The following is a 26,578-nucleotide window of genomic DNA, read 5'->3' on the forward strand; positions in this document are numbered from 1 at the left end:
GATGTCAAGCAAAGAGGCATGGAGTTTGAAGGTAGGTCTTGAAATACATCCACAGGTACACCTTCAATAGGCTAATTGACATCATTTGAGTCAATCAGAAGCTTCTAAAGCCATGACATCATTTTCTGGAATTTTCAAAGCTGTTTAAAGGCACAGTCAACTTAGCGTATGTTAACTTCTGACCCACTGGAACTGTGATACAGTGAATGAGTGAAATAATCTGTCTGTCTGTAAACAGTTGTTGGAAAAATGACTTGTGTCATGCACAAAGTAGATGTCCTAACCGACTTGCCAAAAGTATAGTTTGTTAACAAGAAATTTGTTTTAATGACTCCAACCTAAGTGTATGTAAACTGCCGACTTCAACTGTACATACATTTCTTAAAAAGGTACACGTAGCCTACATATCAATGCATACACAAACTATCTCGGTCAAACAGGGGAGAGGCGTTGTGTGGTGTTGCTTTATCCTTTAAAAAAAACAAAAAACTGATTCTGTTTATTTGAGCAATACGAGATGGAACAGAGTTCCATGCAATAATGGCTCTAAATAATACTGTACGCTTTCTTGAATTTGTTCTGGATTTGGGGTCTGTGAAAATGGCATGTCTGATGGGGTAAGTGTGTCAGAGTTTTGTGTATGTTGACTATGCAAACAATTGGGGGTTTGACACGGTAATGTTTCTTATAAAAATAAGTGGTGCAGTCAGTCTCTCCTCAACTCTTAGCTAAGAGAGACTGGCATGCATGGTATTTATATCAGGCCTCTGATTACAGTGAAGAGCAATATGTGTCGCTCTGTTCTGGGCCAGCTGCAGCTTAACTAGGTATTTCCTTGCAGCACTGGACCACACAATAATCAAGATTAGACAAAACTAGAGCCTGCAGAACTTAATTTTTGGAGTGTGGTGTCAAAACAATCAGAGCATCTCTTTATTACGGCCAGATCTCTCCCCATCTTTACAACCATTGAATCGATATGTTTTGACCATGACAGTTTACAATCTAAGGTAACGCCAAGTTATTTAGTCTCCTAATTTCTTAATCAGAATTACAGATGGCCTCTTATCCACTCATCACTCCCTAATGCCATAGTTTGTACATCTCAATTGTCAGTAGAAACCACCTTTGTTTAGGCAAGTCAGCCATGTCAGATGTTTTTTTTTTTTTAAACAGGCAGTAAATGAGTCTGAATGAACTGTTTTTCTGCCAGACAAGGCTCCGCTGATACCACTGCTACATCTGGCTAAAGACTCACTTGAGATGCACCCTCAGTCTGCTCTGAGCATTTCTACTATGGCTTTTGCTTTGAGTACATCCACTCATGATACATACTTCTTTCCTATAGCCCTTCACTTGCCCAAGTTCCAAAATGAAACCCATTGACCGCTAACAGCCATTCAGAGTGACTTGTGGTTGAGGCCTGTAGTTCTAGTACGTTTAATTTCTCATCCTATAGGACCACAATAATACAATTTGCTATTTGGGGGCATTTGTCAATTGAAATGTAGTGACTTATCACACCAAAAGATGGCACTACATCTCAACTGTTTTGCCCATAGACTAAACCACATATGGCATTTTGGATGGAAAAAATAAATACTTAAAGAACAATTTTTCCAGAGAGAACTTAATTTGTGGTGCCAGATATGAGCACATACAAATCATTAGAAAATTGAAAGTACAGTTCAGGGCCAGTTGGTTATCCAGTTCTTGTGACATCTGCCTCTTGGGTTAGGTTACAACATGGAGAGGCCAGCCGTGGCCTTGTGGTCCGTGCTGCAGGGTGGCTAGGCGGGCAGCTAGCAGCAGCAGCAGGCCAGCGAGGACCTCCAGGCAGAAGGAGAGCCAGGCCAGGCCGAGGGACCAGCCAAAAGAGGTGCTGACCACCTGGGCCAAACGCTCAGCCCCCACCAGCCTCTCAGTCTCAGCCATCGCCTGTTGGGAGTAACTGATGTACAGGCTGACACCAGAGAGGGTCAGAACACCTGAGGAAACACACACACACACACACACACACGTAATTGATGTAGCTGGGGCTCACTTTGAAGCATGTCAGCAAACCTGGGGAGACAATAACAGTAAGTCATTGCTAATATACCAAATGCGCACACAAGCAGTTGGAGAGGGAGATTGAACATTATTTTAATGTAAGCACAAGTATGTACAAGTGCTAACAGGGTACACTTGGCTTGGAGAGAAGGATCACCTGAAAGGCGGTAGCATTGGAGGACAATGACGCCACAGTCACAGACAGCTTCTTACACATAAAAGAATAGGATCAAAGGGACAGCCAGTGAAAGAGAGGAACACTTGAATGGTGTATTTGGTTTTGTCTTTACAACCCACATATTACAATGAGAGAAACAAGAAGTAGACTGAAGCATGCACCATCTGATGATATCGGAGTTTAAGAGCCATCAGAGTCCTGTTATGTTGCCATGGAGGAAACTCCTGTCTTTCGTTCCGGCGGAATAGGAAAAGTCAATAAACTATAACGTCTTTGTATCCAGCTCCCTGCACCCAGCAGCCCAAATCACCACGTATTGTTGGCAGGGGGGCTAGGTGGGCATAATTTTAATTTATCCCTATGTCACCCAAGGGTGTCAAGAGCTGAGAGGGAGGAAGGAGTGGAAGGTGTGTGAGTGAGAGAGTCAGTTATTATTGAGTTGACCTACAATCCTCAAATGGACCATCAGACAGCCTTACTTTTCCCTCAGACTCCATCTACACTGGACTGACTGGCGACTAATACAAAGATACTCATAAAATTCCAGAAAACCATAGAGCCATCAAGCCAGGAACATTAGAAAGAACATCAGTGACAATTACACAGAGGGCTTATTCACACAGGACTGAAATAATAAAAGTGATCCGAATGACTTACAATGAGAAAACCAGAGACAGCACCAAATCAAATCAAATCAAATTCACCACAGGGAGTATAATCAACTACCCATCAGCCTGCTCAATGATTGGTGGATATGGTTGCTGGCTACGACAGAGACATCGTTTGTTAGCAGAAATTAACAGGAAATTGAAATAAACAAGTTCTGGATATTCCCTATTGACACGGACCCCAGATGACAGAGGCTCGCCTCGTAAGAGACTGCTCCTGATTACTTCCGAGGTGTGGTAGCCTTGTGGTTCGTACGAGGCTAGAGGTGTGGGTCTCTCAGACACTTATAGATTCCAAGCATCACCCAGGTGGAGTCTACACTTTCGCTGGTGGATGTTCCAGCCTACCGACAGAGGATGAGTAGTTGTGAACTTCAGAGACAGAGATGCCTGATAAAGAGCTCCAGTCCTGCTTGTCTGACTAATGTTTCTCCCTACCTGGCTGTACCATCTCCACTCAAGCTATTCCTTTATTTAACTGCATTCTCATCTAGCCATAGTTATGACCTGTTAAATCTACTCAGCTCCGTTCAGAATCACTAGAAGGAAATCCAATTTCACCTTTGCTATTCTTACTCATGGAAACCCTGGCTCAGGCAATTCATCAAATCGAAGGAAATAACACAAATTTCCCCAAAATCTACTGATCACTTAATATCATTACACGCTCGATTATACACTGCTCGAAAAAATAAAGGGAACACTAAAATAACACATCCTAGATCTGAATGAATGAAATATTATTAAATACTTTTTTCTTTACATACAGTGCCTTGCGAAAGTATTCGGCCCCCTTGAACTTTGCGACCTTTTGCCACATTTCAGGCTTCAAACAAAGATATAAAACTGTATTTTTTTGTGAAGAATCAACAAGAAGTGGGACACAATCATGAAGTGGAACGACATTTATTGGAAATTTCAAACTTTTTTAACAAATCAAAAACTGAAAAATTGGGCGTGCAAAATTATTCAGCCCCTTTACTTTCAGTGCAGCAAACTCTCTCCAGAAGTTCAGTGAGGATCTCTGAATGATCCAATGTTGACCTAAATGACTAATGATGATAAATACAATCCACCTGTGTGTAATCAAGTCTCCGTATAAATGCACCTGCACTGTGATAGTCTCAGAGGTCCGTTAAAAGCGCAGAGAGCATCATGAAGAACAAGGAACACACCAGGCAGGTCCGAGATACTGTTGCGAAGAAGTTTAAAGCCGGATTTGGATACAAAAAGATTTCCCAAGCTTTAAACATCCCAAGGAGCACTGTGCAAGCGATAATATTGAAATGGAAGGAGTATCAGACCACTGCAAATCTACCAAGACCTGGCCGTCCCTCTAAACTTTCAGCTCATACAAGGAGAAGACTGATCAGAGATGCAGCCAAGAGGCCCATGATCACTCTGGATGAACTGCAGAGATCTACAGCTGAGGTGGGAGACTGTCCATAGGACAACAATCAGTCGTATATTGCACAAATCTGGCCTTCATGGAAGAGTGGCAAGAAGAAAGCCATTTCTTAAAGATATCCATAAAAAGTGTAGTTTAAAGTTTGCCACAAGCCACCTGGGGGAGACACCAAACATGGAAGAAGGTGCTCTGGTCAGATGAAACCAAAATTGAACTTTTTGGCAACAATGCAAGACGTTATGTTTGGCGTAAAAGCAACACAGCTGAACACACCATCCCCACTGTCAAACATGGTGGTGGCAGCATCATGGTTTGGGCCTGCTTTTCTTCAGCAGGGACAGGGAAGATGGTTAAAATTGATGGGAAAATGGATGGAGCCAAATACAGGACCATTCTGGAAGAAAACCTGATGGAGTCTGCAAAAGACCTGAGACTGGGACGGAGATTTGTCTTCCAACAAGACAATGATCCAAAACATAAAGCAAAATCTACAATGGAATGGTTCAAAAATAAACATATCCAGGTGTTAGAATGGCCAAGTCAAAGTCCAGACCTGAATCCAATCGAGAATCTGTGGAAAGAACTGAAAACTGCTGTTCACAAATGCTCTCCATCCAACCTCACTGAGCTCGAGCTGTTTTGCAAGGAGGAATGGGAAAAAATGTCAGTCTCTCGATGTGCAAAACTGATAGACATACCCCAAGCGACTTACAACTGTAATCGCAGCAAAAGGTGGCGCTACAAAGTATTAACTTAAAGGGGCTGAATAATTTTGCACGCCCAATTTTTCAGTTTTTGATTTGTTAAAAAAGTTTGAAATATCCAATAAATGTCGTTCCACTTCATGATTGTGTCCCACTTGTTGTTGATTCTTCACAAAAAAATACAGTTTTATATCTTTATGTTTGAAGCCTGAAATGTGGCAAAAGGTCGCAAAGTTCAAGGGGGCCGAATACTTTCGCAAGGCACTGTAGTTGAATGTGCTGACAACAAAATCACACAAAAATTATCAATGGAAATCAAATTTATCAACCCATGGAGGTCTGGATTTGGAGTCACACTCAAAATTAAAGTGGAAAACCACACTACAGGCTGATCCAACTTTGATGTAATGTCCTTAAAACAAGTCAAAATTGAGGCTCAGTAGTGTGTGTGGCCTCCACGTGCCTGTATGACCTCCCTACAAAGCCTGGGTATGCTCCTGATGAGGTGGCGGATGGTCTCCTGAGGGATCTCCTCCCAGACCTGGACTAAAGCATCCGCCAACTCCTGGACAGTCTGTGGTGCAACGTGGCGTTGGTGGATGGAGCGAGACATGATGTCCCAGATGTGCTCAATTGGATTCAGGTCTGGGGAACGGGCGGGCCAGTCCATAGCATTAATGCCTTCCTCTTGCAGGAACTGCTGACACACTCCAGCCACATGAGGTCTAGCATTGTCTTGCATTAGGAGGAACCCAGGGCCAACCGCACCAGCATATGGTCTCACAAGGGGTCTGAGGATCTCATCTCGGTACCTAATGGCAGTCAGGCTACCTCTGGCGAACACATTGAGGGCTGTGCATCCCCCCCAAAGAAATGCCACCCCACACCATGACTGACCCACCGCCAAACCGGTCATGCTGGAGGATGTTGCAGGCAGCAGAACGTTCTCCACGGCGTCTCCAGACTGTCACGTCTGTCACATGTGCTCAGTGTGAACCTGCTTTCATCTGTGAAGAGCACAGGGCACCAGTGGCAAATTTGCCAATCTTGGTGTTCTCTGGCAAATGCCAAATGTCCTGCACGGTGTTGGGCTGTAAGCACTTGTGGACGTCGGGCCCTCATACCACCCTCATGGAGACTGTTTCTGACCGTTTGAGCAGACACATGCACATTTGTGGCCTGCTGGAGGTCATTTTGCAGGACTCTGGCAGTGCTCCTCCTGCTCCTCCTTGCACAAAGGCGGAGGTAGCGGTCCTGCTGCTGGGTTGTTGCCCTCCTACGGCCTCCTCCACGTCTCCTGATGTACTGGCCTGTCTCCCGGTAGCGCCTCCATGCTCTGGACACTACGCCGACAGACACAGCAAACCTTCTTGCCACAGCTCGCATTGATGTGCCATCCTGGATGAGCTGCACTACCTGAGCCACTTGTGTGGGTTGTAGACTCCGTCTCATGCTACCATTAGAGTGAAAGCACCGCCAGCATTCAAAAGTGACCAAAACATCAGCCAGTAAGCATAGGAACTGAAAAGTGGTCTGCGGTCACCACCTGCAGGACCACTCCTTTATAGGGGGTGTCTTGCTAATTGCCTATAATTTCCACCTGTTGTCTATTCCATTTGCACAACAGCATGTGAAATGTATTGTCAATCAGTGTTGCTTCCTAAGTGGACAGTTTGATTTCACAGAACTGTGATTGACTTGGAGTTACATTATTGTGTTTAAGTGTTCCCTTTATTTTTTTGAGCAGTGTATATTTACCATATCTAGACAAAGTAGCTCTATGGCTCCCAAACACTGAATGTATCTATGATATGCAATGCTTCATCTCAAGCTATAAAAGGTATCTAACCAAATCAGCCCTACTGCCTCTCAAGACGCCGATGGTGGACTCCATCTCTACTTAAGTAATACCAATTGTTTCCCAATTTAAATAATTGGGAGTAGATATAGTTCCTTCCTTAGATTAAAACCTTGCCAGAAACTTTAACAGAACGCTCAAATCAATTCAATCCGACCTCAGTAAATGAAATAATAATATCTATTATCAAAATGAATATATTTCTGTAGTTCAATGATACCCATTGACCTGGAAGAGGTGGTCTACACTGAGATCTCCAGATATCCCTTAATGTAAACTAGAGAAGATTAGTTCTGCAAAATGGCAACCATCTCACTCTCTCCCATTTAACCAGTGGGAGGGGGGTGTTGGCGGGTGTATGGTTACTAAGGGAGGAATGCGTTGGGGTTGTCCTTGTATGCATTTCTTTGATAGTTTTTCTTTTACACCTGTAATCCCCCCCCCCCCCCCCCCACCCGCTGTCTAAGGGGTGTACTTGTACATCAATCTGACTCAAGCTACAGAAAAAAAACAGATAGTCCTACCCCATGAGCTGTTCTGGCTCGGGCAAGCCAATGCTCATCCAAGGCTACTTACTGCTGCAGAAGCACTTTGGGTCAGTCTGACCCGGAGTCCCTCTTCCTGAGGGGATTGAAAGGACCTTTGTGTTGTGAGGCTTTAGGGCCCCCTTAGCCATAAATTTCACTGATGGTGGTGTGTATTTAACATTTTTATTAAGCTCATGGAATTTGTTAAATTGAGCATTTGGCAGATGATACAAGACCCTCACATAAATACAAATAGACAAGTTTTCCAGTAAATTGGAGACGTTTACAAGAAAACATGCTTGATGGAGGAATTGAAGAAGATAAAATCAAAGATAAGAATGACCGGGAGAAGACAAAAGAAGGATGGAGAGAAGGCACAAACACAATAGCGCCACACGTAGAGTGACCACAACAGAGCGAGGAAGACACAAGGCACACAGACCAAATTCACAAGGAGTCAGTAGAAAGCCAAATCCCTGAACAAAAATATAAAACGCAACATGTAAAGTGTTGGTCTCATGTTTAATGAGCTGAAATAAAAGATCCAAGAAATGTTTCATATGCACAAAAAGCATATTTGTTTACATACCTGTCAGTGAGCACTTCTCCTTTGCCAAGATAATCCATCCACCTGACAGGTGGCACATCAAGAAGCGGATTAAACATCATTACACAGGTGCACCTTGTGCCAGGGACAATAAAAGGCCACTAAAATGTGAAGTTTTGTCACACAACATAAAGCCACAGATGTGAAGTTTGAGACAGGCATGTTCATTTCTCTACTATAAACTACCTCCAACTTCGTTTTAGTGAATTTAGCAGTACGCCCAACCGGCCTCAAAACCGCAGACCACATGTATGGCGTCGTGCAGGCGAGCGGTTTTCTGATGTCAACATTGTGAACAGAGTGCCCCATGGTGGCAGTGGGTTTATGGTATGGGCAGGCATAAGCTACAGACAATGAACACAACTGCATTTTATTGATGGCAGTTTGAATGCACAGAGATACCGTGAAGAGATCCTGAGGTCCATTGTCGTGCTATTCATCCCCACCATTACCTCATGTTTCAGCATAATAATGCACAGCCCCAAGTCGCAAGGATCTTTATACAATTCCCGAAAGCTGAAAATGTCCCAGTTCTTCCATGGCCTGCATTCTCACCAGACATGTCACCCATTGAGCATGTTTGGGATGCTCTGGATCGACAGCGTGTTCCAGTTCTCGCCAATATCCAGCAACTTCGCACAGCCAATGAAGAGGAGTGGGACAACATTCCACAATCCATAGCTGGATCACCTCTATATCATTCATTGAATCAGATGGCTCATTCATCAAAATCCACTGATATTGCCAACTCCTTTAATGTTTTTTTTTCATTGGCAAGATTAGCAAACTTAGGCATGACATGCCAGCAACAAATGCTGACACTGCACATCCAAGTATATCTGACCAAATTATGAAAGACAAGCATTGTAATTTTGAATTCCGTAAAGTAAAATATTGTTTATCAACAATGACAAGCCACAACTTGTCTGACAACTTGGATGGAATATTACTGAGGATAATAGCAGATGAAATTGCCACTCCTATTTCCATATATTACATTTAAGCCTACTAGAAAGTGTGTGCCCTCCTACCTGGAGGGAACACAAGTTATTCCCCTACCTAAGAATAGTAAAAAAACCTTAACTGGCTCAAATAGCCGACCAATCAGCCTGTTACCAAGCCTTAATAAACTTTTGGAAAAAAATGTTGTTTGACCAGATACAATGCTATTTTACAGTAAACAAATTGACAAGACTTTTAGCACGCTTATAGGGAAGGCCATTCAACAAGCACAGCACTTACACAAATTACTGATGACTGGCTGAGAGAAAATAATGGGGGGAGCTGTTTTGTTAGATTCAGTGCGGCTTTTGACATTATCAATCAAAGTCTGTTGCTGTAAAAACTTATGCGTTATGGCTTTACACCCAATGCTGTATGGTGGATAAAGAGTTGCCTGTCTAACAGAATAGAGGATGTTCTTTAATGGAAGCCTCTCCAACAAAACCCAGGTAGAAATCAGGAATTCCCCAGGGCAGCCGTCTAGGCCACTTACCTTTTTCAATCTTTACTAACATGCTTTCAGCAAAGCAGCAGGGTAGCCTAGTGGTTAGAGAGTTGGACTAGTAACCAAAAGGTTGCAAATTCAAATCCCCGAGCTGACAAGGTACAAATCTGTCGTTCTGCCCCTGAACAGGCCGTCATTGAAAATAAGAATTTGTTCTTAACTGACTTTAAAAGGTTTAAAAAATTGTTTTTTTTCAATGTGCTGATGACGCAACACTATACACGTCAGCTACCACAGCGACTGAAATGACTGCAACACTTAAAAAAGAGCTGCAGTTTCAGAATGGGTGAAACTACAGTTCTAAATATTTCTAAAACTAAAAGCACTGTATTTGGGACATAATGTGGAAAGACCAAACTGCTTGGAGTAACCCTGGATTGTAAACTGCTATGGTCAAAACAAATGTATACAACAGTAGCTAGGATGGGGAGAAGTCGGTCTATAATAAAGCGCATTCTAAACAGCACTATCCACAAGGCAGGTCCTACAGGCCCTAGTTTTCTTGCACCTGGACTACTGTTCAGTCGTGTGTTCAGGTGCCACAAAGAGGGACTTGCAATTGTCTCAGAACAGGGCAGCACGGCTAACAATAATATGCATGTCAATCTCGCCTGGCTCAAAGTGGAGGAGAGATTGACTTCATCACTACTTGTATTTGTGAGAGGTATTGACATGTTGAGTGCACCGAGCTGTCTGTCTGAACTACTGGCACAACTCGGACACCCATGCATACACCACAAGACATGCCACCAGAGGTCTCTTCACAGTCCCCAAGTCCAGAACAGACTATGGGAGGCGCACAGTACTACATGGAATTCTATTCCACACCAAGTAACTCATTGCTAGCAGTAAAATTAGATTTACAAAACAGATACACCTTATGGAACAGCAGGGACTGATGCAACACAAACATCGACAGATGCACACAAACACACGATAACATACGCACTATGTATGCGTATGTATGCGCACTATGTACTATGTATCCATGTATCGCACACACATGTACACATGGATTTTATATAATAAATATGTGGTAATAGAGGCCTGAGGGCACACTTTTAAAATGTTGTATAATCTGTTATGACTGTATTGTAATGTTTTTAAAATGTATTACTGCCTTCATTTCGCTGGACCCCGGGAAGAGTAGCTTCTGCCAAGGCAGCAGCTAATGGAGATCCATAATAACTACAAATAGGAAGGAGGTGTCATACTGCATGAGGCAAGGTGGTCACACCAGATACTGACCAGTTTTCTGATCCACGCCTACTTAAAAAAAAAGGTATATGACCAATAGATGCATCAGTATTCCCAGTCAAGTGAAATCCATAGATTAGTGTCTAATGAAGGTATTTCAATTGAGTGATTTCCTTATTTGAACTGTAATCAGTTGAAATTGTTGCATGCTGCGTTTATATTTTTTTGTTCAGTGTAATTCCAGCCTTGATTCCATTTCACACATTGCCATGTGCTGTTGATTAGGTCTGAAGGCATTTAGAGTCTTGTTCCTTAACTCAGTTCTCCTGCATCACAAGGCTTTCTTTATCAGGGTTATTCTAGGCCTAACTGGCAGTGTCACGGGGAGAGAAAGGGCACCAGTAGAGTTAGAATTAGTAGAATCTAGAATGTTCGTTCCACTCATTCAATTTGTGTGGGGACGCCCATCGGTCAAGAGCGGCGTGTTGGCTGAAGCTGCTGCATTGGTCACTCTTGATTAAGTAAAACAGTAAACAACGCTCTACCCTCAAGTTCATAATCTATTAGGGCCCTTTTCTGACCAGAGTTAAGCGCACGTAAAACTAACGTAATTCCCATTTTAGGCACTTCTCTCGCTGTGTATTCTGACCTTGAATCTAAGCAGGAGAACAGCATGAGTATTCTGACCTTGAACCTAAGCAGGATAGCAGGATGCTATTCACCCGCTATTTGTTCGGTGTGGAGATCTAAGAAATTAAGTTGTAACGGAGGTGTGTCTACAGATAAACCTTAGTCTGACCTTGGTTTAGTCGCCTCATTATTCCACTTTTACGCGCGAGGACGCCATGAATAAGGTCGAGCGAACCGGCCCGTTCCAAGAGGAAAAAGCATATATACTTTATTTTTTGCTTGGAGACGAATGTGAAACCAGCTATACGGAAGCAAACTGAAAATCAACATGACATGTATTGCGGCCCCTTTTCCACAGTGAAAGAGGCTACAAATAGCTGCGCCGTTGTTACGAATTTTAAATGTGTGCCCGTATAATTTGCGTGGATGAAATTTGGACACCCAAACTATAGGCTTCTGTAGGGCCGAACCTGCCGAGTTAATGCATGCTCATTAGAATGTCTTAATTATAGCCTATGCCCGGGCTTTTCTCAGGTTTTATTTTACAATGTGTGTAATGTTAAATATCAGCACTATCGGGGAGCCACCGTCAGTAATACCCACATACATGTATAACTCACTTCAGTGTTAGTTTTCTTCCATTTGTAGCTTATATTTTGCATCATTCCATTCCGTTTCCCTTTCATTCCTCTGTCACGTTCGTGTAAATGTTCCTGATGGTCGCTAGCATTTGTGGCTCATATTAGGCTAACGTTGTGCAATAATTTGGGTCACGTAGCCTTTTTAAATCATTGAGTAAATCAGATCACACGTAGCAGGTTAAGCCTGGAACCTTGCGCACGGTTCACGACGAGTGGACCGTTATGTTTCATGATTAGTGAGAATTAGGGTAAATTCATAGGACTATTGTTCAAACCCTATTGTACACTTTTTTCCACATTTGAATATTTTATGGATTATACTTGAATATGACAACTTTCAGGATTAATCAAACCACTTTTTTATTCATCAAGATATGTAGTGCGTAAAGGCTCTCTAAACCGGTTTATGATTCATAGATACTTTCCTAACCCTAAAATATACCGTATTAATCTACAAGATCAGAGTATTTTTTATATCTACCAGTTGGTGCTGAAACGGAGACGCATAGATGGCATTCTTTCATTGATCCCCATTTTCTGAACCCATTCTCTCAATGTATTCTAGTCTTTCGATAAAATTATAATTAAAAGGTATACAATATTTAAAGGGATGGCTTAAGATACATGTAGTGAAAAGTTGTTTTACATTTATTCAGCGCGCGCAAGGGAACCACTCCTGCAAATCCCGTTATGCACCTTCATAAGGTAAATCTGAATACCAACTGCTGAGAAGTGCGTCGGAAAGGCGTGTGCAATAGTTATTTCTTAAATCAGAATCGGGACCCTAAAGAATAAGGTGCTAAATCTTGGTAATGTTGTCCAACAATGAAAAGGAAAACACTTTCCAGTGTGCTGTCCAATTAATTGATATTCCTCTCAGAGGACATACAGTACTGTGTACTTGCACTTTCCATAGAGAAGGTCTTTACAACTCTAGCGCCAAGTGACTCTCGATAACGATAATAAAGGATATACTGTACGGTTGAGAAGGTAATCCTCATAACTGGATTGGTAATCAACAGGCTAGGCAGGGGTGCCATCAAGCCATCTGTGGTCTGTTCCTTCCCAGTGATATGGCCTTGTAATTGGGGGGGGGGGGGGGGGGGAAATCAGTGTACAGTGTAAGTCTATCATCATCCATCGCTCTCAACCTAGTTCTCTCTCTACAAACCTTTATTTTTACAATCTCTCCATACCCTAATTTCTCTTGTTTAAATCCCAAACACTAATCTCTTCATCTCCATCCAATTTAAAGCCCATAACTTCCACCTCTTTCTCCTCCTCTAAAGCTGGCTAAAGTCATTCCCATCCATATCTTGCTCTCCAGTACCTTCCCTCTTCAATTCTCTCCACCCCCCTCACTATTACTCAAATGCCTTATTTCAGTGGATATAACCAAATCATTGCTCTCCTCAGCAGCCCCCTTTCATCAAAATGAAATTAGGAAGTGAAAGTGTTTGAAAGCAGAGGGATATTGCAGTGTTGGCCATCCCCAAAGATCAGTAACAGATATACTAATACCGGTAATCCATCTACTATCTGGGAGGCAAACAAACTAACATTTCCACTAAGTACAGGAGAGAGATGTAGGGCTGAATAGACTTTGTTTTCTTTTTTTCCTACTGCATTATTGACTGTATGCTTTGTTCATTCCATGTGTAACTGTGTTGTTGTATGTGTCGAACTGCTATGCTTTATCTTGGCCAGGTCGCAGTTGCAAATGAGAACTTGTTCTCAACTAGCTTACCTGGTTAAATAAAGGTGAAATAAATAAATACAATTTTAAAAGATGGACTGGCGGGCAGTGGAGAGAACATCCATCTTAAAATATTCTTCCTTCCTCCGTGGTCAAATCAAACCCATTATTATCAGTCTAGCTCCAACCACATGGAGATAGTTTAGTGTGTGTGGAGACTGACATTGTGGTAAATAACATTGCAGACAATAACAAGACCTTTCCAAGTCGTTCTGTGATGCAGAGCCAGATGGTGTGAGACCTTCTGTATCTGTGCTCCAATTAACCACACCACCACCCTCTCACTTCAACTGTGAAACTACAGGGGTGAATCTCAATTATCTAAAATTACCCTGATGCCTCCAATTGTCCTCCTTTGTACGATTGAGATGCACACAACTCTAAGTGAATGGGCTGGCTCTAAAGCAGTCTTTCCCAACTCCAGTCCTCGAGCACACCCAACAGCACATATTTCTGTTGTAGCCTGAGACAAACTCACCTAAATCAACTCATTGAGGGCTTGATGATTAGTTGACTAGTTGAATCAGGTGTGCTTGTCCAGGGCTTCATCAAAAATGTGTACTGTTGGGGTTACTTGGTACTGGAGTTGGGAAACATTGCGCTAAAGCAGAGGTTGGCAAATCCAGTCCTCGAGGGCCTGATTGGTATCACTTGTTCTCAATCCCTAGCAAACCCAACTGATTAATCAAATTGCATTCTAAACTGGAGATCATGATTAGCTGATTATTGGAGTCAGGTGTGTTAGCTGGGGCAAAACTGACACCAATCAGGCCCTCAAGGAATTGCCCACCCCTGTTCTAAAGACTTTATGGATGGGAGTATGTTGCATAGGAGTGCATTTGGACATGCAGGTGTCAGGTAACCTTGCCCTTGTCCCAGATCTCCTTGTGCTATCATGTCAACTCTGTGTCATGCTAAACATGACAATGAGTAACAAGGCGTTGGCATGGTAGCACAAACAGACTAGCATTAAAACTAGGAGTTAGGGCCCTAAGGATGAGCGATGATGGATGACACACTTACTGCAGAGGATGAGATAGGAGGCGGTGCCAGTGAGGAAGGTGGGGCTCCGGGCCAGGGAACTGATCAATCCACAGATGCCTCCGAACACCAGCAGGACCAGGCTTAGAGGCAATAGGACCACAATCGCACTGTGCATGTCTGGGGAAACAAACAGATACACAATATTCCAACCATAGGAGCACTTCTATCACCAACACTTGAGACACAGATTGCGGCTTCATCAATAAGAGAATCTATTCGAAATAGCAATAGCTGTAAATGTTTTATTCTGTCTTGTTTAATAAGGTGATAATGGACAGGTAACTCACTCAACATGTGCATCTCAGAATCAGAGTAGTTGGGGGAGTTAAATGTGTAAGAATACACCTTCTGACCTGAAAAGATGGATAAACACATTCAGAGGACCAAATGGATTATCCACGGATTTTATTTAGTTTTCATTGTGACAATAAAACAGTGTCTTGCTACAGGAAAAATGACAACAAATAATCCTAACTGATACTATAAAAGGCATCCATCTAAGAAAGACATTGGTTTCAAATTACTTCATCCAACTGCATAGGAATGCATACCTTCATAAGTTATCCACAATCCGGAATGCGAATCCGAAACGTCTGTATCGGTCCGGTTGGTTCTGTTCACCTCAATAATGTACCAGTAGTCGCTCCCGATCGCCGTAGCCAGGAACGCGAAACTGAGGAGACCGAAGATGCCAGCGGTGATCACCAGAGAACTAAAGGACAGCTTCATCTCGCCTGATTGATGTAAAGTACAGTATTTGCTCAGAGAAAAAAAACGTGTGCATCGAGTCAACCCCCAACCGGTATAGGGACTGGTAACATGCCCTATTTGTACGCACTATTTCTGTGGTTGACTAGAAGGGTTAATGCCAGTAATAGGCGAAAGTACTATAGATTATAGTGAAATTAAGTAAATTATCACAACTAATCAAAATCATCTCCACTGGTAATCTTTATTTCCATGTCTTCAGGATGGCGCGCTTTCCCGGTGTATCCTGCAAATTCACCGCCCAATAGAGATTAAACAACGAGGTTACGAGGTTGAGGCGTGAACCATTACTGATGAGGGTTGACCACTACGCTGAGATAAAATACTTTTTTTTTTCTGAGCAGCAGCAGAGTACAAGCAGGCGGGTCCTTTTATTTTATGTGCACAAGTATCTCGCTCTCCCTTTTACGCATGGTTATTACGCACATCAACTAGTGCACAACACATTGTAGCGATCCGCATTGCTTAGGGTGTTTGCCTTTCACTCCAGCGACCCGGGTCAGCTTCTCTATCCCAACATTCACTACAATTTGTCAGCAGGTTTAACAGCAGATCCTCACATTCCAAGTTTATATAATAAGTTCTAACAAATGAACACAATATGACAAACGTATTTTCAGATAATAATTGTTTTAACTCAAAGATATGCCTGTATTTACAGTGCATTTGTAAAGTATTCACACCCCTTGACTTTTTACACATTTGGTAACGTTACAGCTTTATTCTAAAATGTATTCAAGCAATTGTTTTCATCAATCTACACACAATACCCCATAATGACAACAAGGTTTTACATCAATTTTTTCATGAATTTTTACGAAATTACATAAGTAATTCAGACCCTTTGCTATGAGACTCGAAATTGAGCTCAGGAGCATCCTGTTTCCATTGATCAACCTTGAGATGTTTATACAACTTGATTGAAGTCCACCTGTAGCAAATTAAATTGAATGTACATGATTTGGAAAGGCACACACACACACACACACACCTGTTTATATAAAGGTCCCACAGTTGGCTGTGCATGTCAGAGCAAAAACCAAGACATGAGGTCGAAGGAATTGTCCATAGAGCTTCGAGACAGGATTGTGTCGAGGCACAGATCTGGGGAAGGGTACCAAACAATTCTGCAGCGTGGAAGAAGTTTGGAACCACCAAGACTCTTCCTAGAGCTGGCGACCCGTCCAAACTGAGCAATCAGAGAGGTAACCAAGAACCCGATGATCACAAACAGAGCTTCAGAGTCTCTCTGTGGAGATGGGGGAACCTTCCAGAAGGACAACCATCTCTGCAGCACTCCACCAATCAGGCCTTTATGGTAGTGGTCAGACGGAAGCCACTCCTCAGTAAAAAAAGGCACATGACAGCCCACTTGGAGTTTGCCAAAAGGCACCTAAAGACTCTCAGACACTGAGAAACAAGATTCTCTGGTCTGAGGAAACCCAGATTTAATTATTTGGCCTAAATGCCAAGCATCATATCTGGAGGAAACCTGGCATCATCCCTACGGTGAAGCATGGTGGTGGCAGTATCATGTTGTGGGAATGTTTTTCAGAGGCAGGGAGACTTGTCAGGATCGAGGGAAAAATTAACAGAGCAAAGTACAGAGAGATCTTTGATGAAAACCTGCTCTAGAGCGCTCAGGACCTCAGACTGGGGGCGAAGGTTCACCTTCCAACAGGACAACGACCCTAAGCACACAGCCAAGACAATGCAGGAGTGGCTTCGGGACAAGTCTATGTCCTTGAGTGGCCCAGCCAGAGGCCGGACTTGAACCCGATCAAACATCTCTGGAGAGACCTGGTAATAGATGTGCAGCGACATTCCCCATCCAACCTGACAGAGCTAGAGGTGATCTGCAGAGAAGAATGGTGTGTCAAACTTGTAGTGTCATACCCAAGAAGACTCAAGGCTGTAATTGCTGCCAAAGGTGCGTCAACAAAGTACTGAGTAAAGGGTCTGAATACTTATGTAAATGTCAGTTTTTTAAAAATAATTTGCAAAAAAATCTAAACCTGTTTTTGCTTTGTCATTATGGGGTATTGTGTGTACATTGAGGGGGGAATTTATTTAGTACAGTTTACAATAAGGCTGTAACATAACAAATTGTGGAATAAGTCAGGGGGTCTGATTACTTTCCAAATTGACATTATACGAGACGTTTGACCTCAATGTCACCTGATGCATGTTCTTCTGCATTATGATTTTTCTAGCCAAGTTACAGGCTGTTGAGAAATAACATTCTCAGCATTAGTATAGACCTATTTTTGAACCAGTGACTTTTCAGTTACTGGCCCAATGCTCTAACATTTGTTATTTTTATTGTAATGTAAAAGTATTTCAGTGTTTAGTATGACTTTTTAAGAACCTGTAAGACCAATAAACTAAACTACAATACGGTTCAAAATATATACTAATATGCAGAAATCGCTAGGCTATCTCCTGGTTTAAAACATTTAAAAATGATTTCACCTTAATTTAACCAGGTAGGCTAGTTGAGAACAAGTTCTCATTTGCGACCTGACCAAGAAAGCAAAGCAGTGTGACAGACAGAGTTACACATGGAGTAAACAATAAACCACCAATAACACAATAAACAAGTCAATGACACAGTAGAAATAAAGAACTTCTATATACAGTGTGTACAAAAGGCATGAGGTAGGCAATAAATAGGCCATATTAACAAATAATTACAATTTAGCAGATTAACACTGGAGTGATAAATGAGCAGATGATGATGTGCAAGTAGAGATACTGGTGTGGAAAAGAGCAGAAAAGTAAGTCAAATAAAAACAGTATGGGGATGAGGTAGGTAGATTGGGTGGGCTATTTACCGATGGACTATGTACAGCTACAGCGATCGGTTAGCTGTGTAACGGATGTGAAACGGCTAGCTTAGTTAGAAGTGTGCGCTAAATAGCGTTTCAATCGGTGACGTCACTTGCTCTGAGACCTTGAAGTAGTAGTTCCCCTTGCTCTGCAAGGGCCGCGGCTTTTGTGGAGCGATGGGTAACGATGCTTTGTGGGTGTCAGTTGTTGATGTGTGCAGAAGGTCCCTAGTTCGCGCCCGGGTATGGGCGAGGGGACGGTCTAAACTTATACTGTTACAGCTGCTCAGATAGTTGATGTTTAAAGTTGGTGAGGGAAATAAAAGTCTCCAACTTCAGCAATTTTTGCAATTCGTTCCAGTCACTGGCAGCAGAGAACTTTAAGGAAAGGCGGCAAAATGAGGTGTTGGCTTTGGGGATAAGTGAGATATACAGTGAGGAGAACAAGTATTTGATAACCTGCAAAATCGGCAGTGTTTCCTACTTACAAAGCATGTCGAGGTCTGTAATTTTTATCATAGGTACACTTCAACTGTGAGAGACGGAATCTAAAACAAAAATCCATAAAATCACATTGTATGATTTTTAAGTAATTAATTTGCATTTTATTGCATGACATAAGTATTTGATACATCAGATAAGCAGAACTTAATATTTGGTACAGAAACCTTTTTTTTGCAATTACAGAGATCATACGTTTCCTGTAGTTCTTGACCAGGTTTGCACACACTGCAGCAGGGATTTTGGCCCACTCCTCCAGATCCTTCAGGTTTCGGTGCTGTCGCTGGGCAATACGGACTTTCATCTCCCTCCAAAGATTTTCTATTGGGTTCAGGTCTGGGGACTGGCTAGGCCACTCCAGGACCTTGAGATGCTTCTTACGGAGCCACTCCTTAGTTGCCCTGGCTGTGTGTTTCAGGTCGTTGTCATGCTGGAAGACCCAGCCACGACCCATCTTCAATGCTCTTACTGAGGGAAGGAGGTTGTTGGCCAAGATCTCGCGATACATGGCCCCATCCATCCTCCCCTCAATACGGTGCAGTCGTCCTGCCCCCTTTGCAGAAAAGCATCCCCAAAGAATGATGTTTCCACCTCCATGCTTCACGGTTGGGATGGTGTTCTTGGGGTTGTACTCATCCTTCTTCCTCCAAACACGGCGAGTGGAGTTTAGAACAAAAAGCTCTATTTTTGTCTCAGACCACATGACCTTCTCCCAGTCCTCCTCTGGATCATCCAGATGGTCATTGGCAAAATTCAGACGGGCCTGGACATGCGCTGGCTTGAGCAGGGGGACCTTGCGTGCGCTGCAGGATTTTAATCCATGACGGCGTAGTGTGTTACTAATGGTTTTCTTTGAGAATGTGGTCCCAGCTCTCTTCGGGTCATTGACCAGGTCCTGCCGTGTAGTTCTGGGCTGATCCCTCACCTTCCTCATTGATGCCCCACGAGGTGAGATCTTGCATGGAGCCCCAGACCGAGAATGAATGACCGTCATCTTGAACTTCTTCCATTTTCTAACAATTGCGCCAACAGTTGTTGCCTTCTCACCAAGCTGCTTGCCTATTGTCCTGTAGCCCATCCCAGCCTTGTGCAGGTCTACAATTTTATCCCTGATGTCCTTACACAGCTCTCTGGTCTTGGCCATTGTGGAGAGGTTGGAGTCTGTTTGATTGAGTGTGTGGACAGGTGTCTTTTATACAGGTAACGAGTTCAAACAAGTGCAGTTAATACAGGTAATGAGTGGAGAACAGGAGGGCTTCTTAAAGAAAAACGAACAGGTCTGTGAGAGCCGGAAGTCTTACTGGTTGGTAGGTGATCAAATACTTATGTCATGCAATAAAATGCTAATTAATTACTTAAAAATCATACAATGTGATTTTCTGGATTTTTGTTTTAGATTCCGTCTTTCACAGTTGAAGTGTACCTATGATAACAAATTACAGACCTCTACAAGCTTTATAAGTAGGAAAACCTGCAAAATCGGCAGTGTATCAAATACTTGTTCTCTCCACTGTACCTGCTGGAATGTGTGCTACGGGTGGCTGTTGTTATCGTGACCAGTGAACTGAGATAAGGCGGAGCTTTACCTAGCATAGACTTATAGATGACCTGGAGCCAGTGGGTCTGGCGACGAATATGTAGCGAGGGCCAGCCGACTAGAGCATACAGGTCACAGTGGTGGGTGGTATAAGGTGATTTGGTAACAAAACGGATGGCACTGTGATTACTCAGCAAACTGGATGCAGTCTGAGTGTTGTAAGCTATTTTGTAGATGACGTCGCCGAAGTCGAGGATCGGTAGGAGTCAGTTTTACTAGGGTAAGTTTGGCGGCGTGAGTGAAGGAGGCTTTGTTGCGAAAACTTGAATAGTTAACTTAATTTCAGTTTGTGACAAAACAAGCAAATGTAAAGTGTAGAGAATCATTGTACCAGCAAAACCCTAGTGGCGCAGCGTTTTAAGGCACTGCATCGCAGTGCTTGATGCATCACTACAGACCCGGGTTTGATCCCAGGCTATGTCACAACCGGCCGTGACCGGGAGACCAATGAGGTGCCGCATAATTGGGCCAGCGTCGTCTGGGTTAAGGCAGTGGTTGGCCGGCTGGGATTTTCTTCTCATCACACTACCAGCTCCTTGTGGCGGGCCGGGCACCTGCAAGCTGACGGTGGACGGTGTTTCCTCTGACACGGTGCGGTTCAGTAACCCAAAATATTGTATTTTCAGCTAGAGTACAAAACAAAGTAAAACCAAAACTTAAGAACGGGAAGCAATGAAAATAGCACACACAGAACAGATCTACCGCTTCTTAGACTTGCTTTCAATGAGAATTACATATTTATAACAACTCACGTTTCGATGTCAATTTGGTCAGGTGGCCCAAAACGTTACATATTGTAGCTACACTGTTTTAACCAGTATTTTTCAGTTAGAAGCTCTAGTGATGGGGAAACAAAGCTTCCTGAAGCATTGAGGCCTTTGAGCCAAATGTGTCAAAAATAGGTAAATTAGACACTGATCAACACAGTGTGCTCAATAGTGTCTCCTGCTGGTCAAAATAATTTAGAGCAGCCAAATTATTATACACTGCTCAAAAAAATAAAGGGAACACTTAAACAACAATGTAACTCCAAGTCAATCACACTTCTGTGAAATCAAACTGTCCACTTAGGAAGCAACACTGATTGACAATACATTGCACATGCTGTTGTGCAAATGGAATAGACAACAGGTGGAAATTATAGGCAATTAGCAAGACACACCCCAATAAAGGAGTGGTTCTGCAGGTGGTGACCTCAGTTCCTATGCTTCCTGGCTGATGTTTTGGTCACTTTTGAATGCTGGCGGTGCTTTCACTCTAGTGGTAGCATGAGACGGAGTCGACAACCCACACAAGTGGCTCAGGTAGTGCAGCTCATCCAGGATGACACATCAATGAGAGCTGTGGCAAGAAGGTTTGCCAACGCCACCAACACCACATTGCACCACAGACTGTCCAGGAGTTGGCGGATGCTTTAGTCCAGGTCTGGGAGGAGATCCTTCAGGAGACCATCCGCCACCTCATCAGGAGCATGCCCAGGCATGTGGTTTTCCACTTTAAATTTTGAGTGTGACTCCAAATCCAGACCTCCATTGGTTGATACATTTGATTTCCATTGATCATTTTTGTGTGATTTTGTAGTCAGCACATTCAACTATGTAAAGAAAAAATTTAATAAGAATATTTCATTCATTCAGATCTAGGATGTGTTATTTTAGTGTTCCCTTTATTTTTTTGAGCAGTGTAGATTCAGAGATTCTAAACCCAGAGTTGCAACGTCGAGACTTCCGGGAACGCTCGCGAAACAGACCAAACATACCAGGCCGCTCCACACTCCAGCCAAACCCGATCCACTCCAGCCAAACCCGATCCACTCCAGCCAAACCCGATCCACTCCAGCCAAACCCGATCCACTCCAGCCAAACTCGATCCACTCCAGCCAAACTCGATCCACTCCAGCCAAACTCGATCCACTCCAGCTCCACTCCGAGACAATGTCTTAAGTAGTAGAACGTGTTATTATTCCAACCTCGTGAAAGCAAAAAACTGACATGTTAAAAACAACTTTATATCGAAGGAGTGCCTTCGTTTTGTCCACAAAGTTGATGACTAAAGTGACTTATTAGGAATTTTCAAAATGTGACTTCTCTACGTGGCCATCAATGGGAATTGTCTTTCTCAGTCATGATTCAGTTAAACTGCAGAACCTAAGTACTACTGTAACTGCAGTCAAAAGCCTGCTTCCAGACCAGAACCCTGGCCCATTAGCTTGCCAACATCAGCACAACAGGCAAAATGGTTTCCAATTGTTACCACTGCCACAAAGCCAAAATCGTAAATTCATGAAAACATTTGCCTTTTGGTTGTGTGCTGAGTGATTAACCAAAATGTTGGTTATTTTTCGGTTTTCAATTAAACTAATTGACCGACGTCATTACATTTAGTCAATTTTTTTTCCATGAGCTCAATGTGCATATCGCGGTTTCTTTAGAGCAGAGATTGCTAACCCTGTAATGCCTGGGTTTGGCGCTACCTGACCCAATGCATAGTGCCAACTGTACAATTTGATGGAAGAGAAATAATGGTCTGGAGCTGTTCTTCATTGGTCAGACTAGGCTCCTTACCAGTAAAGGAAATTCTCAATGCTACAGCATACAATTACATTCTAGACAATTATGTGCTTGCAACTTTGTGGCAACAGTTTGGGGAAGGCCCTTTCCTGTTTCAGCATGACAATGCCTCAGTGCACAAAGCAAGGTCCATATAGAAATGGTTTGTAGAGATCTGTGTGGAAGAACTTGACTGGCCTGCACAGAGCCCTGACCGCAACCCCATTGAACAACTTTGGGTTGAATTGGAATGCCGACTGCGAGCCAGGCCTAATCACCCAACCTCACTAATGCTCATGGCTGAATGGAAGCAAGTCCCCGCAGCAATGTTTCAACATCTAGTGGGAAGCATTCCCAGAAGAGTGGAAGCTGTTATTGCAGCAATGGGGGGGACCAAAACCATATTAATGGCTATGATTTTGGAATGAGATGTTCAACAAGCAGGTGTCAACATACACTACATGACCAAAAGTATCTCTACCTGAAAATACATGATCTAAAGCCTTGTTCACATTGGCAGTTTGAAGTGACTAAATGTTTTTTTTTAATTGCTTATCCGATTTGAATCTCTTCTTTCTCCTTCAGTCTGAACAGCCAAAAAGCCCATGGAATCAGATATTTCAAGTCACATTTTCCGCCTTGGTAGGTGGTTTGATGTCATATACAAATCTGATTCCTAGCATTGCGACTTGTGTCTGAATGGTCAAATCTGATTCCTAGCATTGCGACTTGTGTCTGAATGGTCAAATCTGATTTATTTGCCCTGAAATGGTTTTTAGATTTTTTTGGGGCATATCTTGTTGCTTGCTAGCTAATTTATTGACAGTTTGACAAGAACATGTGAAAGCTAACTAGGTTATTAATAAACTAACAAATTAGTGAATTTGCTAAACAGGTACCCAGCTTACTGCTGTGGTTAGCCAAGTTGGATCATCTTATCCTTTAAAAGTGTTTTTACACTATGATTTTGAACATTCAAAGTAACCAGGAAACACCCATGAAGTCGGAAGTCTGAGATTTCCCAGTTCCAAGTTGTTTTGAACATGACAAAAGATGCCCGAGTTTCCGACTTGGATGACCATTCAAAACGATTTTCCTAGTCTGATCTCGCTTTCCCCCTCCCCAGAGTTCACAGTTGTCTTGAACAAACCAAAAAGTCAGAGATTTCCAAGTTCTCAGTTCTTTTGGCACAACATCAGTGTTGCCAACTCCTGCTGTCCTAAAAGTCACTAAATAACATCCTCACCTAATTTGCATAATTGGCCATGTGCATGTAATTGTGATGGACGCTGTAGGAGAGAGGAATAACATCGTGGGAGAGACAAAAAGTTTGTAAAAAACACCCTAAATATGTTTAGAACTACAAATGAACTTTCTTCTGTCGATTCTTGTTTTTTTAATGTCACAATTCCAACCCTCCTCCTTTATCCGGGCTTGGGGCTGGCAAAAGTGACCCAAAAGAGACACTCAGGCGTAGTTACTTAGTTGTTTATTTGATTTTTTTGTTTCCTTAATTTGTTTTTTTAACCTTATGGTCCACTTAGGAGCCTACAATAAGTCACAGTAAAACATGAACATTTTTAACCATAATTTTTTTTTTACATTTTCTTTGTATACAATCTACATTAACAATCTAAATGGACCAAAAAGAGACAATAGAAAAAACTGTCAATGTGAGAAAATTATGGTAACTAGTCTGGCCCTAATTCAGGTTAATTGTTTTTTTCCCCCAGACCACACACCCCCACCCCCACACACACACACACACACGCTGTGCTGGCTCACAGAAAGAGTGGGTCATCGTCATTTTGGCAAGGCTCTCTATGGCAGGTTCAGCAACTGGGGGAGCTGATTTAAATGAGTAAGCAGCTGATGTGTCAAAAAGCTGCAAAACATTATCAGGCAGCTGGTGCTCATAGCAAGCCTCACCAGACAGCTTCAGTCCATATCGAATGTACAGGATGGAGTTAAGGGTCTGCAAGGACATGCGATTTCTAAGTTTGCTAAGTGGCATGGACAACAGACACAGCAGCCATTGCAAGTTCTTGAAACGGGTTGATATCAGCTGCATCCCTGAACTTCCAAATCTCACTCCAGATTCCCAGTGTGTTTTGTGTCTCATTCCATTTACTAAGATGGATGGCACGCCATTGCTGGACAATCTTGTCTATCTCTGCAGGGGAGTAGCCAATGAGCTTGTCTATTTTTTTCTATTCCTCCAGGGCTCTTATTGTGCTTTAGAGTTTCCTCCACATTGAAAACTGACATGTACTGCAATGCGTCGATGTTGTCTGGCAGTCTCACCCTCAACTCATTAGTGGGGGAGATGAAGGCTACACACCGCTTCGATGTTGTCCGGCAGTCTCACCCTCAACTCATTAGTGAGGGAGATGGTGAAGGCAACACACCGCTTCAATGTTGTCCGGCAGCCTCACCCTCAACTCATTAGTGAGGGAGATGGTGAAGGCAACACACCGCTTCGATGTTGTCCGGCAGTCTCACCCTCAACTCATTAGTGAGGGAGATGGTGAAGGCAACACACCGCTTTCGGACATTGTTTTCATCCTCAGGCAAGGTGGAGCTCAGCTGCCTTTGACTCAAAGAGGTAACCAAGGTACGGTTTGGGACTGATGTATCCATCTATTGGCCCTTTGAGTACATCAACATTTGCCAGTGGATTCAGCACCCTGCTGCTCACAGACTTGATCAGGCTAACCAAGCTGTCAAGTTGCTTAAGAGGATCTACTTGCTCTCCCTCAAAAGCCTTGATGGCCAACTGTACTTCACCCAGCACTGACTTCACAAAAGTCAGATACAATATGTTTTGAGGATCACTGTACCAGGAGTATAAAACCTCAGCCATGTAGCAGTGTTCACTGGACTTGGTGACTGTGAAGTGCAGCCTAAGCTCCTACCACCGCTCCAAAATGCGTGAAACCGTGGGTTCAATGGAGAGCCAACATGTGGCACACACCTTGGCTATCTGTAAAGGTTTCCCCCACAGTTGATGGTCTCATATATGGCCTTGTAGGCCTCCCTGCGCTTTGGAGACACTGAAAACCAGTTATAAGTCTCTCGTACCAAGTACTCCTCACTACGGGGGGTGGTGTCATTGGAAGCATGACTTACAGCAAGCGGCAGAGAGTGGCACACAGCGAATAAGAACCAGATATTTGAGGCCATACTCCTCCTTCAGCACTTTATGGACCCCATTGTTAATCCCCGCCATAAGAGGCATTGCCAGTCCCTATCCCCAGGAGTTTCTCTTTTTTAAGACAATACAAAAGAGGAAAGCCACAACAGCACGGGCTATAGATTTGACATCTCCTCCCTCCAACTCAACAAGCCCCAGAAATGTTGATACAATTGTCTGCTTGGTGTCACTAAAGTACCTTATCACAACCCCCCAGGTACTTAGAAACACTTACATCCGTGGACCCATCGAGGAGGAGGCTGAAACGCTGGTCAACCACATCTGCGACCAACTTTTTCAGAAAGTATGGTGCTAGAACACCATTAATCATTTCTGTGCACTTTGTCCTGTTCATTTTGAAGTGG

The 26,578-nt window shown here is 43.0% G+C and overlaps 1 protein-coding gene across 1 annotated transcript; it reads right to left on the bottom strand.

Moving 5' to 3' along the window:
• Positions 1–1,734: 1,734 nt before the first annotated feature.
• LOC139375656 (transmembrane protein 235-like) lies at positions 1,735–15,506 on the bottom strand. The gene is made up of 4 exons (XM_071117461.1): positions 15,329–15,506; positions 15,065–15,130; positions 14,757–14,894; positions 1,735–1,988 (listed from the first exon to the last, which is right to left on the bottom strand). Exons 1-4 carry the CDS (start codon positions 15,504–15,506, stop codon positions 1,735–1,737), a joined length of 636 nt encoding a protein of 211 aa, XP_070973562.1.
• Between the last annotated feature and the right edge of the window lie 11,072 nt (positions 15,507–26,578).

The sequence above is a fragment of the Oncorhynchus clarkii genome, chromosome 20 (assembly GCF_045791955.1).
Source record: "Oncorhynchus clarkii lewisi isolate Uvic-CL-2024 chromosome 20, UVic_Ocla_1.0, whole genome shotgun sequence".
Classification (NCBI taxonomy): Eukaryota; Metazoa; Chordata; class Actinopteri; order Salmoniformes; family Salmonidae; genus Oncorhynchus; species Oncorhynchus clarkii.